The sequence below is a fragment of the Mirounga angustirostris genome, unplaced genomic scaffold, assembly GCF_029215605.1.
Source record: "Mirounga angustirostris isolate CCGP_5_RB_7025 unplaced genomic scaffold, mMirAng1.0.hap1 SCAF_1, whole genome shotgun sequence".
In the NCBI taxonomy this organism is placed as follows: Eukaryota; Metazoa; Chordata; class Mammalia; order Carnivora; family Phocidae; genus Mirounga; species Mirounga angustirostris.
Genome location: NW_026991709.1, coordinates 145,458,469 through 145,476,598, shown reverse-complemented (window position 1 = coordinate 145,476,598; position 18,130 = coordinate 145,458,469). Strand labels below are relative to the sequence as shown.

General features: G+C 39.9%; 1 protein-coding gene across 14 annotated transcripts in view; it reads left to right on the top strand.

Moving 5' to 3' along the window:
* The window catches only part of NKTR (natural killer cell triggering receptor), a 54,730-nt gene that overhangs the window by 32,900 nt on the left and 3,700 nt on the right, over nucleotides 1-18,130 (top strand). For 5 of the 14 annotated variants that reach the window (XM_045903963.3, XM_064589241.1, XM_045903964.3 and 2 more), the window contains 10 exons: nucleotides 1,261-1,290; nucleotides 1,815-1,960; nucleotides 2,885-3,107; nucleotides 3,483-3,638; nucleotides 8,572-8,659; nucleotides 9,120-9,265; nucleotides 10,556-13,426; nucleotides 16,020-16,115; nucleotides 16,863-16,919; nucleotides 17,438-17,539. In XM_045903963.3, the coding sequence (XP_045759919.1) occupies nucleotides 1,261-1,290; nucleotides 1,815-1,960; nucleotides 2,885-3,107; nucleotides 3,483-3,638; nucleotides 8,572-8,659; nucleotides 9,120-9,265; nucleotides 10,556-13,426; nucleotides 16,020-16,115; nucleotides 16,863-16,919; nucleotides 17,438-17,539 (3,915 nt within the window). Of the gene's footprint in view, nucleotides 1-1,260; nucleotides 1,961-2,884; nucleotides 3,108-3,482; nucleotides 3,639-8,571; nucleotides 8,660-9,119; nucleotides 9,266-10,555; nucleotides 13,427-16,019; nucleotides 16,116-16,862; nucleotides 16,920-17,232; nucleotides 17,540-18,130 lie in introns of those variants that run through there. The other 9 variants (XR_010410958.1, XM_064589284.1, XM_045903968.3 and 6 more) reach the window with 6 other exon arrangements.

Here is an 18,130-nt window from a genome sequence, read left to right as displayed (position 1 = left end):
TATATTGGCTTGAATTACAACTTCTCAGTCTTCTAAGGAGAATTTGAGACTTTGTGGTTTTAAAACTCAGGATTGCTTTAAATTCTGGAACTTCTTAAATTGACAATTTTTATTAAAATTAAATTCTGTAGTGCTTTTACAGAACTGAATATTCTTAATGTAAGTATAAATGCTACCATTCCTTGTAGAATAATGATTTTTAACATTGTTGTGAAGGTTAAAATTGTGTTTTGTTGAATCACGTATCTTAGAATTGCCTTAAAATGAATATAAAAATTGATATGGGAGCTCCTAGCACAGTTGACTGCTTTAAGCATGATCTGATAGCCAGTGTTCTTTCTCAAATTCTTCTGTTTCTCATTCTTACAAACTAAGATTTTGGTGGTACATCCTTCTGAGTCTAGTTATCTGCTTTTGAATTTTCACTGCAATTCACATATTGTGAAGATTTGTGACAATGCTAAGGGAAACAACCAGTTTGGGTTCGAAATGTCTTAACCAAATATACCCCATAGGCTTCCCAAGAGTGACTATCGGCCAGATCGTGACTGTAGAAGCAGGTTGGGCATTTTCTGGGCCATAGAAATGTAAAGTGTCTGTAGTGTTATCCATCATTACTTACCATGTCAGAAGTGTTGACAAAGGGAAGGTTTGCTCCCTATTGCATTTTTAGGGTTGCTGTGAGCGGCAGAGCTTCACCTTAGGTGGGAGGGGCAGGAAGTTCTGAAAACAGGACTCCTAAGGCCTACCTCCATCTGCCTGCCTAAAAGATGCAGACTGACTCAGTATGAGAAATAACAAATAGAAGAACTCATTTAAGTGTAGGGGCCAAGTATTGATCATACTTTTCTTTCCTTAGGGCAAATGATAGTACTTTTTATTCTCTTTAATTATCTTGATAAATTTTGAGTTTGTTTTTGCTTTTGTTGTTTTGGATTCGAGAATAACTTTAATTTTAAGGTATTTTTATGCTATTTCAAAGTTGTTTCATACATATGTATAAGGATAGTCTTCATATTGCAGAAATAAATACAACTTTGTAATTTGTTCTAATCTTGAGTGATTTTTTTTTTAACCAGTAAAATGGCTACTATTGCTGTTTGTAAGGTTTTTAAGTTTAGATGTATAGCACATTTAACTTTTTCCCTATCTTTTTATCTTTACCTCTTTGTTCTCTACATGCTGTGCTTTAAAACCCTTCTGCTCTGTTCACCTGAACACCTGGTTTTTGCCATCTTTGTGTTGATGTTTCTTACACAGTACCACAAAACCTGCTCCACACCTGGATGGGTAAGAGTGACATTTTATTACCTTGGGGAGTTGTTTGGGTGGCCAGTCCAATACAGGTTGGATTATGGGTGAACCTCAAGGGGGTGCTCTTGATCTCTGGGTTAATCTCTCAAAGCCAGGCCCCTCCTTAAGGATCACAGGTTAGTCCGTCTTGAGACCTCATAGCTGTCATGTCATTGAATGGGGTCTTTATCTGGGCCTATGGATAGACCTCCCAGTCGTGCTCTCTTGAGTGACTCTGTAACAATAGTTTCTGAGTATTAAGGGCAGTCTGACTGTTCTGACTCTACCATAAAAAAGAAATAGTTTTAGACAGAAAACTAAGACTCAATTTGAGTAATTGTTGTTGTATGTTCCTTTTATGAAGCAGATTTCAAGTTCTAATTCCCTTCTAGTTGTTTCATTCATCAGACACTTTGCTTTTCTATTGAGGTCTGTAGACATGTCATTTGTAACAGTTGTGATTACTGCTTATGGCTTAATTGGGATCAAACCAGTTCCTTCTCGAATTTGTATTGTGACAGGGTTCATGTCGTCTTTGGATTAGTTATTTCTGGTTTTGAAGTTATCGAACAGATTGAAAATCTGAAAACGGATGCTGCAAGTAGACCTTATGCAGATGTGCGAGTTATTGATTGTGGGGTGCTTGCCACAAAATCAACAAAAGATGGTAAGGGTTTTTGGGGAGTGGAGGGAGCTAGGATATAGGTAAAACATGTTGAAGACTATAACTTAAACATACTTACTGGATTTTAGTAGTGGAGGAAACTATACAAGTTGTATGGCAATAGCCCCGGTGCTTCTTACCATACTTTCTATCCAAGTCATGTAGAAATCTTATCAAATCTCCCTTCTTTATACTTCCCCCTGCTATCAGCCTTGTCCAGACCTGGACGATTACAGTAGCCTCATACCTGTCCTGTTTACCTCTGTCCTTCTCTATAATCTTTTCTCAGCATAAATTCCCGATTGGTCTCCTTGCTTGTACTCTTGATCCTCTAATCTGTCCTTAACAGCAACCAGAGTGATCTTCTCCAAGGGCTCCCTTAGTCAGCCAAAGCTAAAGTCTTTACTTGGTCCCTAAGGCAGTCTGCTCTGCGGTTTCTCTCACCTCTTCCCCCTCATTTATTGTCCTCCCAGCCACGTTGACACACGCCAAGCACTCAGGGACCTTTGTGCTGGCTGTCCCCACTGTCTGCAGCACTCTCCATCCAAGTATCTGCATGACCCCTTACCTCACTTCCTTCAGGTCTCTGTTCAAATGTAATTTTCAGTTACCCCCTGACTTTCTCTATTCCCTTTACCCTGCTTTTTTTGTGTTTCTGTCCTAGCACTTAACTATTTGTCATATTATGCAGTTACTTATTTTCTTGCCTGATCCAACTAGAATATAGGCCTCATGAGGCAAGGGCTTTGTTACCTTACAGTCTCAGCAGCACATTGTATTATCAACATGAAGAAAAGTTTATTTAAATTCTGTCTTTAGTTTTCTGTTGATAAAGCATGTTTTATGATACTAGGTAGTCACATGTTTTACTCTCAACGGTAGGCACTGAAATCCAGTATTAATATTCTTGTTAATATTTCTTAAAAGTTTTTGAGAAAAAAAGGAAGAAACCAACTCATTCAGAAGACTCGGATTCCTCTTCCAATTCCTCTTCCTCTTCAGAATCTTCTTCAGAAAGTGAAATTGAACATGAGAGAAGCAGAAGAAGGAAACGTAGGAGGCGGCCAAAAGTTAAACATTCTAAAAAGAGACGAAAGGAAGCAAGCAGTTCAGAAGAGCCAAGGAATAAACATATAATGAGCCCAAAAGGGTAAGCGTGAAACACCAGGGGAATCTTAAGCTAAAAAAAAAAACACATACACCCTGATGGGGAAAGCATGTGCAGTTGTGTAAACTTAGCTTTATAACCTATTGTTGAAAAAGGATAATATTTTTTGGACTTTAATTTGAAATTTGACTATTCTAGGGGTAGCACAGACATTTCATAGCAAAGATTTACGTGTTTGCAGGTGAAAAAAAAAAATCCTTGAAACTTAAAAAAGTTTTAGGATCATTTGACAATTTTCATAGCAGAATTTAGTACTGTGGTATTTAGTACTGTGGTCATGCTTTATATGTTCTTTAATATTATCTGAAATGCAAACATTTTACATTTTAATTGGTGGCATGCTTTGTTCTCTCTAAGTCACTCAGAGAGGAGTGATACCAATGAAAAAAGGTCAGTTGATTCAAATGCTAAAAGAGAAAAGCCTGTGGTCCGCCCAGAGGAGATTCCTCCAGTTCCTGAGAACCGATTTTTACTGAGAAGAGATATGCCTCTTGTCACCGTGGAACCTGAACCGTAAGTAGGGTGATTAACCCCCGTGTTTTCATTTCTGTGAATGATAATTCCATCAGTTCCTTGCGGTTCCACACTCATTTATTGAGCATGACCTATAGTCAAAGCGCTTTGAACAGTACTGTGGGAGATGCCAGGTTAATGAATGACACATACCCTACCTTTCAGAATTCACATTCTACTAGTAGGGAAAGGGGGTTGGGCACATAGGCCAGGGGAGAAGTTCTTAACTGGAGCTCTGGAAAGATTTCATTACTAATTTTTTTTTCTTGGCTTTTCATTAGAGGTGAGATTTGGTCGCCACAACAGAGGGTCAGTTGAACTGTTTGGATTCAATGGAATGACAAAATGTGTTCCAATTTGAATAGTGTAAAATTAACTGCATGGTGATTGGGGTATAATTTAGCACCATAAATATGTGACTCTTGCTAATAACTTGCTCAGTGATAAGTTCTCTGCATTGGGAAAGATAATGTGTGGCTTTAGATTTGGCCTCAAAAAATACTATGTAGTATATTTTGTGTTACCTCAAGTTTAGATCTATTAAATGTTGTTTGAACAAAAATACCATAATGTGGTGAATCATTGATAAGTTCCTTATGAAGAGTTCTGTTGAAGGCTGAGAAATGATGCACATGCCCTGTTTACAGTCAGGTTTCTACATAAGGTGGGCCTTATTTAGTTCATTAAACATTTTTAAAGCCTAGTATTGTCTCATTTTAAAAAAGCTGTTATAAAATGGGATGTATCTTTGAATTAAAAGTTTAACATGTTGATGTTTTCATTGCAAATTCTGGCTTGTTAAATTTTAGTGGGACTCTTCTTTATTAAAATATAAGACACCAAGTTCATTGATCAAATCTATTTGGCTTTCGGGCGCCTGGGTGGCTCAGTTGGTTAAGCGACTGCCTTCAGCTCAGGTCATGATCCTGGAGTCCCTGGATCGAGTCCCACATCGGGCTCCCTGCTCAACGGGGGGTCTGCTTCTCCCTCTGATCCTCTCCCCTCTCGTGTTCTCTCTCTCTCTCACCCTCTCTCTCTCAAATAATAAATAAATAAATAAAATCTTTTTAAAAAAAAAATCTATTTGGCTTTTAAAAGGCAGGAAACTTGAAAGGTCAGTTTCTCTGTCATATGACAGGTGTTGTCCGTGGGCCAAATTTGGTCTATTGCCTATTTTTATATAGCCTGTGAAGTTAAAAAAAATGGGTTTTGCATGATAAAATGTTGTAGAAAAAATAAAAAGAGTAGTATTTTGTGACGTGTGGAAATGAAATGAAACTCGAATTTCAGTGTGCATAAAGTTTTACTGGAACACAGCTGCATCCACTCGTTCACTGTAAGAAGATACAGAAGGGCTGTCCTTGCTACAGCAGCCTACTTGCGTCGTCGTGGCGGTTTGTATGGGCTGCTCTGTTGCTTCACACGGCTGCTTGGTGCACGCGGCATCGCAGCGATGCCCTTGAGCTCTCCAGGATTTCAGGCACCGCACATACCACCCCTGTATGCGAGAAGGTATTTTTAAAGATAAAATATGTACAAGCTCATTACAGATCAGCATTACCGGATGAACAGCATTATCTATTTTGATAGGAAATACTGTGAATCCTAATTAAGTGAAATGTTTTTATTTTTTATTTATTTATTTTTTTATTTGACAGAGACAACAGCAAGAGAGGGAACACAAGCAGGGGGAGTGGGAGAGGGAGAAGCAGGCTTATTCTCCCCTCCAAAAGAACTCTGTTCCTCTCGTTAGTAGATCTTTATTACAAAGAAATGATACTCAGTTGTCATGTTTCAAATTTTACTGATAAAACATTAGTGAAAATTTGTTTTCTTTCTTGTTATCTGAATACCTGAATAATAGCCTTAATTTTCTTCTTGGCTTACAAATCCTAAAATACTTACTCTCGGATCCTTTTCAGAAAAAGTTTGCTGACCTCTCTTATCTGGTGGTGTTAAAGCAGTGATTTCATTTGTGACTGAAAAGTGCTGATAATTTTGTTTGGTCATCACTCTTCTTTGGTCACATAACATCTTTGGAAGTTATTTTCTGCAGAATTACTTTAAATTATAATTGGCTGGTAGTTGTGTCGTACAAAGATAGCACAATTGATCTATTTTATCAGGATCTTTGAGATTTTGATCAGTTGTTTGGGAGCTATAATTGTGCTTCAGGAACTCAACATATGCAAGGATAAGAAGCAGGGGCTCTTAGCCATAGTGAACCTGCCACCTTATTGATTTATCAGCAGTTAAACTCATATCATTAGTAATTTGCTTAGCGGAATTTGGGTACTACACTTGGCTCTAGCTTATTTGTTCTCAACCTTAGTGGTACTTTAGAATAATTTGCAGGCTTTTGAAAATACCAGCTTCTGGGCCATACAGCAAATCAAATCAGAATGTTCTGGGGAGAAGGTGGAGGATAGTAGCATTGCACCAGTACCTAAAAGGTTCCCAGGTAAACGTTAATTTTTGCTGAACACGTGTAGGCAAGTTCAGTCCTTTTTATTCATGAGGAAAATGGGGTTAACAGTTGTCTACCAAGAGTACCTACTTTCTCACTGTGAGAATTAAGTAATGTCATGAAATTACTGAAAAAAACTGTACGTATACTTTGTAGTTAAGATTTTTCTATAGAAGAATTTATTTTTTTTGTATGTTTACCTGGACCCCGATTTCCTGGAGCTTAGAAAACCCTGTGAAGTTGCATTTCTTTCTGTGACTTAGGGCAAGATTTGTAACCTCTTAATCTTAAAATTCCCTATCTTTAAAATGAAGATGCTAATAGTACCTACCTCATAGTGTTGTTATGAGAGTTCAGTGAGCTAATGCCTTTAAAGTGCTTGTTAACAACCAGCAGTGAACAATCTGAAAAGGAAATTAAGAAAGCAATTATATTTAAAACAACATCTAAAAGAATAAAATACTTAGGAATACATTTAAAGAGGTAAAAGCCTTGTACAATGAAAATTACAAAATATTTACACATAAATAAATGGAAAGACCTTGCATGTTCATGGGTTGGAAGACTTAATATTGATAAGATGTCAGTACTATTCAAAACAAGCTTTGGATTCAGTGCAGTCCCTATCAAATTTCAGCAGCCTTTTTGCAGAAATGGAAAAGTAATATCAAATCATACGGAATTGTAGGGGGCCCCTAATAGCCAAAACAGTCTTGAAAAAGAAGAACAAAGTTGGAGCACTCACACCTTCTGATTTCAAAACTTAACACATAGCTACAGTCATCAAAATAGTGTGGTACTGGCATAAAGATATATAGACCAGTGGGATAGAATTGAGAGTCCAGAAATAAACCTGTAGCAGTATGTATGGCCAATTGATTTTAGAAAAGGATGCAAAGTCCATTCAGTGGAGAAAGAAGTCTGTCTCTTCAATAAATGTTTGTGCTGGGACAACTGGATTTCCACATGCAACAGAGTAACGTTGGACCCCTACCTCACATCATACACAAAAATTAAATTGGGTCCATGACCTAAATATAAGAACTAAAACTATAAAACTCTTAGAAAACATAGGAGTAAATTTTTATGACCTTGGGTTTGGCAATGAATTCTTACATTTGACACCAAAAGCATTGACAACAATAACAAAAAAACAACTCAATTTAAAAATAGACACAGCATTTGAATAGACGTTTCATACAGATGGTCGGCAAGCACATGAAAAGATGCTTAACATCATTAGTCATTAGGGAAATATAAATCAAACCCACAGTGAGATAATACTCACCTACCAGGATGGCTGTAATTTAAAACAAAACCCCAAAAAACTAGTGTCAGCAAGGGTATGGAGAAATTGGAATCCTTATACATTGGTGGCAGGAGTCTGAAATGATTCAGGCATTGGGGAAAATAGTTGGGTTGTTCCTCAAAAAGTTAAGCATAGATTTACCATGTAACCAGGCAATTCCATGGGGAGGTATATATTCAAAAGAATTGAAAATAGAAAATGAAACAATATTTGTATGTCAGTGCTCATTGCAACATATTCACAGTAGCAAAAGGAAGAGACAGATCCCAAGTTACCAACACATGGTTGGATAACCAAATGTGATGTGTACATACATCATGGAATGTTATTTGGCCATAAATTAGAGGTTACCAGAGGCTGAGGGAATTTGGGGGGATGGAGAGGTATTCCTTAATGGGTGGAGTTTGGGTTTGGGGTAATGAAAAAGTTTTAGAAAGATAGTAGTGATGGTTGCACAACATCAGTGTAATTAAGACACTGAACTGTACACTTAAAATTGGCTAAAATGGCCAGCTTTACATTACATACATTTGACTCAGTTATGTTAAAAATGCTTATTAACATAATGTCTGACACATAGTAAGTACTCAATAAGAGCCAGCCATCATGTTAGTAACAGGTAAAAAACTTGAGGTATGAAGACTTCTCATGCATGGAGGACTAGCTGCCACAAACTCTGTACTCTTAGAATTACCATAAGGCAGTAGATTCAGAGCATTGAAGGAGGGGCAGCTTATTGTAGAGTGGGGAAGACAAATGAGTTATTAAAAATATAAAATAAGATAACAAAATATAGTTTTAAAAACAGTTTAAGCATCAGAGTCAGAAATACCTTAGGATTCCCTTAGAACATCACTGTTTTTGATAAGAGGCAGGTAAAAAGGGATTTTGTTTAAAAGTAGTACTATGCTTAAAAAGATGCATAGTATCATACATACATTTCTACCCAATTGAGTTACCCCCCCCTTTTTTTTTTTTAAAGGTTTGGCATTTAAAGAGTTTGCCTAGAAAATCAGGTTATGTGGAGTGCCTTATTCTGCAAAAGTGTTGGATCTAAATGAAATGACTTTGTATTATAGGAGCATAAATTCTGCATTTAAATATTGAGAAAACTGCCCAGCATTTGCTTATTTTTAATTTTCAGTCTTCTTTTCCAGGAAGATTCCTGATGTTACACCTGTTGTAAGTGATCAAAAACCATCTGTATCAAAATCTGGACGGAAGATTAAAGGAAGGGGCACAATTGTATGTGTGTTAAGACTTTTCTTTTTTTCAAATTACTTATCTAAGTAAGCAGTATAGGCAAAATCCTAGCTTTAATTTTAGGTACAATCCAAGATCTATCTGTTCAAGGAGCTAGTTGTATTCTCCATAGGTATATGAAGATACTGCTATTAGATCAAAATTTATTGCTGCATTTTAAGTATGAAATGACATGTGAAACAGTGAATGAGTATGTTGAGAAATCTTAGTATGTTGAATAATCTAGGCTAATTAATGTAATCATTAGGACTTTAGGAAAAAATCCCATTTCTTTTGGTGTCTTATATTGTCATGACATAACTTCGTATCATCCTTTTGTGCTTTAATCATTATTGCTTTTGAACAGCATCTGAGATTGGGTTTTATACCTAACTCTGTCCTATAGCAGACTGTAATTGAGCAGTATTTTAAAAACAGTTATTCCTATCTTTGTTTTTTGAAGCGCTATCACACTCCTCCAAGATCAAGATCATGTTCTGAATCAGACGATGATGATAGCAGTGAAACTCCTCCTCACTGGAAAGAAGAAATGCAGAGATTAAGAGCATACAGACCACCTAGTGGAGAAAAATGGAGTAAAGGAGATAAGTAAGAGCTTTGAGTATGAGCACAATCCTGTGTCTACTATATTTTGAGTGTTAAGAGGCTAGAGACTTACTTCTGGATTTTTCATTAAAGACTTAACATTTAAAGTTCGACCGTGACCAAAGAGAATGCATTTGGGAATACTTGGCAAAAAGAGAGCTGGTAGGAGGGCTGGTAAGTAGGAGGGCTGATTGGCTTCAGGGTGCTTTTAAATCAGAATTCTATCTTCCCTCACAAAACTATAAACCTACTGAATCTCTCAAAGATATCTTGTACAATTTTAGAAATAATCAGGACCTAAAAATCATATAGCAGATTCTTTCCTAGCCAGGTCTCTTAGTCACTGATGAATGAATTGGTAGGTAGGAAAATCTGTACCTGGCATGTGCATTAACTTCTGACCCCACGGACTGTTGCTTCTTCAGAAGTGTACCCTTCTCTTACCCTCTGTAACACCCCACAGCAGAATATCTCTTGTAGAAATGGGGCTGGCTTCAGAATAGCTAGTGAAAAATAACACCAGTGGGACCCCTCTATAATTGTTCATGGTAGTAGTCTCTTCTCCTCTGTGGGTGTCCAGGAGAATGGTTAGAAGTCGGAAGAGGGAACGCGTCTGCTATGTGAGAGTGATTTAGACACAGTGGTATAGAGAACTCTCTATTTTGAGCCCTGACATTACCCATTACCACTAAGATTGTAAAGCCTGCATCTATTTTCATGTGCTTTTTCCTCAATTTCTGTAGGAAGTGATTTAACTAAAACCTTAAGAGAAAGTCTTAATTACCTCTGTGAAGCTGAAATAAAATAATAGTCATGCTAGCTTTTTAAGAGACTTCCTCTTTAAAGTTCAGGCAGCTGTCCTGTATCTGCGGGGAATCAACAGAATTGTTTGGGAACTTGATTTGACTCTCCATCAAAAATTGTTCCCGGAGCCAGAGGGTCATGAACATCCTAGCCAAGGAACTCAGTATATCAGCAGTGCTCTTGGTTTGGTTTGGTTCAAAACCGTTTTTCTGTCAAATTTGAAATCTTCTGCTTAGTTCAAAAATCCTTTTATTAGTGAATCTGTTAGTAGTTGTCAGTGTGTATCTCTGAAATTATGAGGTCAAGATGAGGCCTGTCACCCCTTGATGTATCCTTCCTATTTGTGCTTAAAGTGTTGATGGAGTCATTACTTTGTTCTTAACTAGGCTTTTGTCAATGCTTTTGTATTGACAACAAATGTGTTTTAAACTTAAAGCCTAGAAAACATGCTTGTAAATAACTGCATGTATACTGTATTCTTTTCAATAGATTAAGTGACCCCTGTTCAAGCCGATGGGATGAGAGAAGCTTGTCCCAGAGATCCAGATCGTGGTCCTATAATGGATATTATTCAGACCTTAGTACAGCAAGACACTCCGATGGTCACCATAAAAAACGCAGGAAAGAGAAAAAGGTTAAACATAAAAAGAAAGCTAAAAAGCAGAAGCGTTGCAGAAGACACAAGCAGACCAAGAAGAGAAGGATTATTGTACCATCAGACATAGAATCCTCAAAATCTTCCACCCGAAGAATGAAATCCTCTTGTGACAGAGAAAGGAGATCTCGTTCTTCCTCGTTATCATCTCATCACTCATCAAAGAGGGACTGGTCTAAATCTGATAAGGGTGACCAGAGTTCTTCAACCCATTCCAGCAGAGACTCCTACAGATCTAAATCTCACTCGCAGTCTTATTCCAGAGGAAGCTCAAGATCAAGGACTCCATCAAAATCCTCATCACATTCTCGAAGTAGATCAAAGTCCAGATCTACTTCCAAGTCAGGGCACCAAAGGACAGCATCAAAATCACCAAGACGAACAACCTCTCAGTTAAGTGAAAATAAGCCAGTTAAAACGGAACCTTTAAGAGCAACAGTGCCACAAAATGAAAACGTCGTAGTACAACCAGTGGTAGCAGAAAATATTCCTGTAATACCACTGAGTGACAGTCCCCCTCCTTCAAGGTGGAAGCCGGGACAGAAGCCCTGGAAGCCCTCTTATGAGCGAATTCAGGAAATGAAAGCTAAAACAACCCATTTGCTGCCCCTCCAAAGCACTTACAGTTTAGCAAATATCAAAGACACTGGAAGTTCATCATCCTACCATAAAAGAGAAAAAAATTCAGAAAGTGATCGGAGTGCTTATTCAAAATACAGTGATAGAAGTTCGGAAAGTTCACCAAGGTCAAGGAGCAGATCTTCTAGGAGTAGATCTTATTCCAGATCATACACAAGGTCACGAAGTCTAGCTAGTTCACATTCAAGATCTAGGTCTGCCTCATCTAGATCTCATTCACGAAATAAATACAGTGATCGTTCACAGTGTAGTAGATCATCGTCATACTCCTCCGTTAGCAGTGATGATGGAAGACGAGCCAAGAGAAAATTTAGATCCAATGGGAAAAAAAGTAACACTTCAAATAAGAGGCACAGCAGCAGCTCTGAGAAGAGACTTCGCAATAAATATGTGAAAAGCAGAGACAAGTCTTCGAGTCAGAGGAAGTATAGCGAAAGCAGGTCATCTTTAGATTATTCTTCGGACAGTGAACAGTCAAGTGTTCAGGTTACACAGTCAGCCCAGGAAAAAGAGAGGCAAGTCCAGATGGAAATGAACAATAAGCAAGAGAAAAACAGAGATGAAGAGAAATCCAAGCCTGAACAGGAATGCCCTCGTTCAAAGAAAAGGGCCTTGAAAGAGAATCTTTCTGATCACCTTAGAAATGGCAATAAGCCCAAAAGGAAGAATTATGCTGGGAGTAAATGGGACTCTGAGTCAAACTCTGAACGAGATGTAACTAGAAACAATAAAAATATTTCCCGGCCATCTTCTGATAAGGAGGAAGGTGAAGCTACGTCAGATTCTGAGTCAGAATTTGGTGAAATTCACAGCAAAGCCAAACCCCCAACAAAGTCTTCGGCAAGTACTTCGTTGCCTGATGGTAATGGTGCTTGGAAATCAAGTAAGCAGCGGTCTTCAACCTCTGATTCCGAGGGGTCCTATTCCAATTCAGAAAACACTAGAAGAAAGGCACGGAAGCACAAATACGGGTCAAAGGAAAATCTTAGACGGGAACAGACCAAAAAAGCAAAGGAGAAACTGAAAGGGAAAAAAGACAAAAAGCACAAGGCTCCAAAACGAAAACAGGCATTTCACTGGCAGCCTCCACTAGAATTTGGTGAGGAGGAGGAGGAGGAGACTAGTGAGAAACAAGTTACTCAAGAGGCAAAAGAGAAAAAACAAGTTTCTGAAAATAGTGAGACCATGAAAGAAAACATTTCGCACACCGAGAGGTCTTGCGAAGAGGGCCGCCTTTCAGGTAAATGTAATCTCATCATGACTTCATCAGATACTGGGCAGCCTACTAAAGAGGATAGTAAACTGGGCACTTCTCCCACAGCTTTCAGTTCTGACGAACAGGGAGCCGCTTCTCCCTCCAGCATTCAGCATATTGCAGAAAGGGCCCCAAGCGGAGTGGAGGATGTGCTGCAGACAGATGACAACATGGAGATTTGCACTCCTGATAGGAGTTCCCCAGCCAAGGAGGCATCCCCTCTAGGAAATTCAAGTCTTGCCACCCCAGACGTAAACGTTGTTCTACAACAGGATATGCACGCAGAGCATCCTGAGACAGAGGAGGGAAAACAGGAAAGCAAAATGATGGGGGACGTGGGGAAGCGGGACAGCAGCCCTGCTAGCCTGGCCAGCGCCACAGAAAGCACTGTGAAGAGAGAGGCGGCTGAGAAGAGCCAGATGGGCCTCCTGGATAACAAATGGAAGCCCCTGCAAGGGGTGGGGAACCTGGCAGCACCGACGGCCCCCACGGCCAGCGCCACGGAGGTGAAGGCACTGACTGCTGCTCCTGAGATGAAGCCACAAGGCTTGAGGATAGAAATTAAAAGCAAAAATAAAGTTCGGCCTGGGTCTCTCTTTGATGAAGTAAGAAAGACGGCACGCTTAAACCGGAGGCCAAGGAATCAGGAGAGTTCAAGTGATGAGCAGACCCCTAGTCGGGATGGGGATAGCCAGTCCCGGAGTCCAAGCAGATCTCGTAGTAAATCTGAAACCAAATCAAGACACAGAACACGGTCTGTCTCCTACAGTCACTCAAGAAGTCGATCGCGAAGTTCCACATCATCTTATCGGTGAGCAATGTAGTCTCTTTCCTCTCCCCCCCCCCCCCCCCCCCCCGCCCAAAGGAGAGTCTGTTACTGTTTATCTTGGAAGAACACCAGAATTAGAGACGAGATCACTATTTCCAAATATCTGGAAGGGAATAAGGGGAAGTCTCATGCTGTGTGACTAAGAGCCAATTGTGAGGACATAGGAAGTGGGGATTTTAGGCGAAGAAATGTGGGCTCAATGTCGACAACTATTGCTTGTCAGTTAAAGCTCTCTGGCGGTAGAAATGAGTTGCCATGATAGGTGGCAAGTCTCTCTCTCTAACCGTGTGATGCTGCTCTCCCACCTCTCAGTGATGCCTTAGAAGGAAATCCTGAATTTACAGAATTATGTAGGATTTAGAGATCATTAATCTAACTCTCCATTTTACACAAGTGGAAGGTGGGGGCCAGAGAGGCCAAGTTAACCTGCCCAAGACCTGCATCTAGTTGATCTTTATTCAAGGGTTAGCAGGGAGGGGCATGGTAAAAATTTATTTATTTTGGTTCAGGTTGCATCTAACTTTTGTCATCAGCATAGACTGGATTGTGCAGAGAATGAGAATTTTTACAAAATCAGTGATGGTGATATGAAGTTAATAAGTAATTTGTATTCCTTTTTTTTCCTTGTAAATATTTCATGGTTTTACCTCACTATCTCTTAATTGCTCATATCCCTTAGTATATTGTGCTTGCTTTTCATCACTTGAGCCTAATAATATAGTAAAAATCTTTGGGATTTTCCCCCCCTTTCTAGCTATTTATCTTCCCTTTCTCGCCTGGATTTCTTTAAAGATAGGAGACAACATTTGCCATCTGTAATAACTGTTTCCCATTTACTCTTTAGTTGCTTGCAGTCTGTCTTCTGCGCCTTCCCTCCCCCACATCTTCCTAAAAGGGCTATTTTCAGGTATTTCCTTCGCATGAGTGCCAGGGCATGTTTTCAGTCCTTTTGGCCCTCCTGGAACCTGCTAGCTAGCTCTCTTTGTCCCTCTCAGACCATTCCATGCTTATGTTGCGGGCTCTTTTTCCTCCTCCTGCCCTGAATCCCAGCAGGCCCAGAGAGCTGGTGAATCCTGGCCTTTTCTCTCTAGGTTCATATTCCTAGATGCAGGCACAATTGAGCTACTTTAGCCCCCCTGTTTGCTTAACGTCTGCCTTCCATTCATGCTCTGACAGTTCTGAGCTGCTGGTGATGCTGGCCACTCTCATTTAGCTTCCTACGGCTGCCTTTGGGGTGGGTGGCATTTCATGTGATAAATGAAGACAGGGTTAGAAAGCCTAAGGAATTTGCTTTAAGTTATGCAGCTAATGGGTAGTAGACCAGACAGCTAACCTTGCCTCCCTGTTTTGGTTACTCACCTGGCCGTGACTCCCCTACTAGGCTGTGAACTCACTGAAGTCTGGGACCATTTTCTACTCATCTTTCTGTTACCTCACAGAATCTGCTCTATAATTGTTTGTCGAGTAAATGACTAGAATCTTACTAGAACATAATGTGTTCATTCTCTTGTAGATAAACTGGAAGCAGAACATGTCTTCTAAAACATAAGTACATAGTAAATAAAATAAAACCTTTGAAGATGTTACATAAGTAGCCTAGACATAGGGATATCGTTCTGTCCTAAATGACAGGTAGAAAATTGGGGGAGAAGAGTGGGGAGCCAAGTGAATGCAGAGGGGCAGAATTGTACTACTTAAGTTCCTTGTTTTATTAAATACTAAATAGATTTAAAAAAATGATTAGGTATAAATAAATAATTTAAAATGTCATGTAGATTTTAAAAAATAAGCTTTGACATACCTGATACATCCCTACTACTCAATGCCACCCTACTTTCTCTCTTCTCTCCTAGAATTAAACATTATTATAAACTTTTTTTGTAGTTTTGTTGTTGTTGTTGTTTAAAGATTTTATTTATTTATTTGACAGAGCTAGAGCAGGAACACAAGCAGGGGGAGTAGGAGAGGGAGAAGCAGGCTTCCCGCTGAGCAGGGAGCCTGATGTGGGGCTCGATCCCAGGACCCTGGGATCATGACCTGAGCCGAAGGCAGACGCTTAACGACTGAGCCACGCAGGCACCCCTTTGTTGTTGTTCTTTAGTTTTGCCACAGATATTTCTGTTTGTATACAGTGTTTTTGCATGTCTTCAAACAAAATCTTTACAGATGTGCATACCTACATACATGTTCTATCTATGCATTTTTCACTCAACACTATGTTCTAAGAGATGTCTCTATTGATGTATGTAGCTGTACTTCATTTTCCTACTTGAGAGTATTTTACTGAATTTCTCTGCCCCCTGCCCCCCCCCGCCCCATTCTATCATTAGTGGAGCTTTGGATTATTTCTTCTTCTGGTCTTACAAGTAGGACTCCAGTGAATACACCTTTACCAGCCTTTTCTGGCTTATTTCATTCTGTTCAATTTAAACCTTCATTAGCTGTCACTGTCAAACCTGCTATGAAGAGTTTGTGAACGACCTTTCCTTGTTGTGTTCTCCCCTTCCTGTCCCACTAGTAATCATTTGAACAGCATGGTGAGTTAACAATTATATTTTTTCACTCTCAATTGTAGATCAAGAAGCTATTCTAGAAGTCGGAGCAGAGGATGGTACAGCAGAGGCCGCACAAGAAGCCGGAGCAGTTCCTACCGCAGTTACAAAAGTCATAGGTGCGTGTGGGATCCCCACCCTGCCACGTGGTCTTCATCCTGTCTGCTTTTCAAGGCCTGCACAGGCGGAGTGGGGGAGCTTTTGAGAAGAATCCTGTCATTGCTGAATACCAGCAGTCAGTGCCTTCACCTCAGTCTAGTTGTTTCTTTCTAGGAACTGTCAGATTCTCACTGGCTATCCTCAGGATGTGATCTTATCAGAGTGAGGAAAGAGAAGCAGTAGAAATCCTTTAAAAAGGCCCTGCCCACTATCTCCCCACCCCCGACCTCCAGTATATCTTCCTTGACCTCAGTTCACATCTGCAGTCACCTCTTGGCTTGGGTTAGGGATTGGGATAGGAGGACTGATTGGTTAGTAGGGGGCCACGGGATGGAGCATGTGGGGGGGTGACCCCAGGTTTGTATTTCTCCCAGCTTCATCAAACCCTCTTTTGCCTCTGAGGTATTTTCCACTGCTGCAGCTTCATCCTACCTGCAGATATCTGACCTGTGCAGACTTCCCCTCCCCACCCAGTTAGAACCTCGCCAGTGACTTTGCTATGTGCACCTCATAGAAGAACAAAAGTTAATCAGAATGAAATCCAACATGCTTTTAAAAAATCCAACATATTTTTGATAAAGAAATGAAATAAATACACCTACTGGATTTCATTGTGTTTTTTCCTTGATGGGCAAATAAAAGTCTAGATTTTTGATATAACCTGTCCTGAGCCACAAAATGATGGTCCCTCATGTGATTCCTATTAGGACATCCAGCAGGAGCAGATCCAGGAGCAGCTCGTACGACCCCCATAGTCGGTCCAGGTACGGACAGGGGGTGGGAACCACCTGTGGGGGCAGAATTGAAAGGCCTTGTTTTAAAAACCCTTCATTCCCTTTTAAAAAGTGTTGTAGGCTATTGAAAAATTTAAACACATGTATTTGTCTCATGAAATCATCTCCCATCTACGTGAGGTTTTTTTGACAGCTTTTATCTGTTGGCCCATTGTACTCTGGTGTCAGAGTGACAATTGATGTCCAGTTGTAATGGCAGGTATTTATTGAATATAATTGCCGAAGATCCACCAGATTCAGTCAGACTAAGTCAGTGCTAACTTTGTGATATTTTTCAATGCAGAAAAGAAATGAACATTTTTCTGTTTCATGCGGTAAGTCTCACTGGGGCACTTGTTAAACGTCTCCAGTACTTGCTGTGCACATGTGTCCTCACACAGTCATAGAGAGCCCATGTCCTCAGAGAACACTGAAGAGACCGTAAGAAGAAACGGAAGCCTGTGAGTGTTGGAGTGGGGATTAAGTGTGTGTGGTTGCCGTTGGAGCAGGTCCTGCACTTACGATAGCTACTACAGCACGAGTCGGAGTCGCAGCAGAAGCCAGAGGAGCGACAGTTACCGCCGAGGCAGAAGGTACAGCAGGCGATCCAGGTGCGTCTCCCCCCTTCAGGTCACTGCAAGATACTGTGGGCACTTGGCGTGGGAGGTGACACACGGCTCATAGAAGAGAAAGTGTAATCTTCTGAGGTCAGAAATATTTCTTCCTCTTGAGTTTCAGCAACCCACAGGCATCTCCTAGAGGTGGCTTTTGTATTAGGGGTTGCTGGGTCAGGTTTGTTGGTTATTGTTCATGTTTGAATCTAAAATGGATTCCGTAATATTTACATACCCTTGGAGAAAGAGTTTCTTTGGAAGGAGTAAAGAGAGAAGGCCACCCAGACCAAGCCCCACTCCTTTAAATAGGGCTACTTGCTAAAAATAGCAAAACCAATTTATTAGTTTTTTAAATTAAAAAAAAAAAAGTATACTAAAATGTCATCATTTGCTTTAACAGCAGGGTTGAGGTTTATATCATCAGTTTTAGTAAAAATACATTTTTATGTATTACAGATATTTATAGATATTACATTTTTATATAACCTATTTGGGCTGGTACTGCCAAAGTCTTAATGGCGACTTTTTGTAATGTCCCTTTCCTGGTCGCTTTTGGTCTTACCCTTCCCCATCTGTTGCAGCTACAGT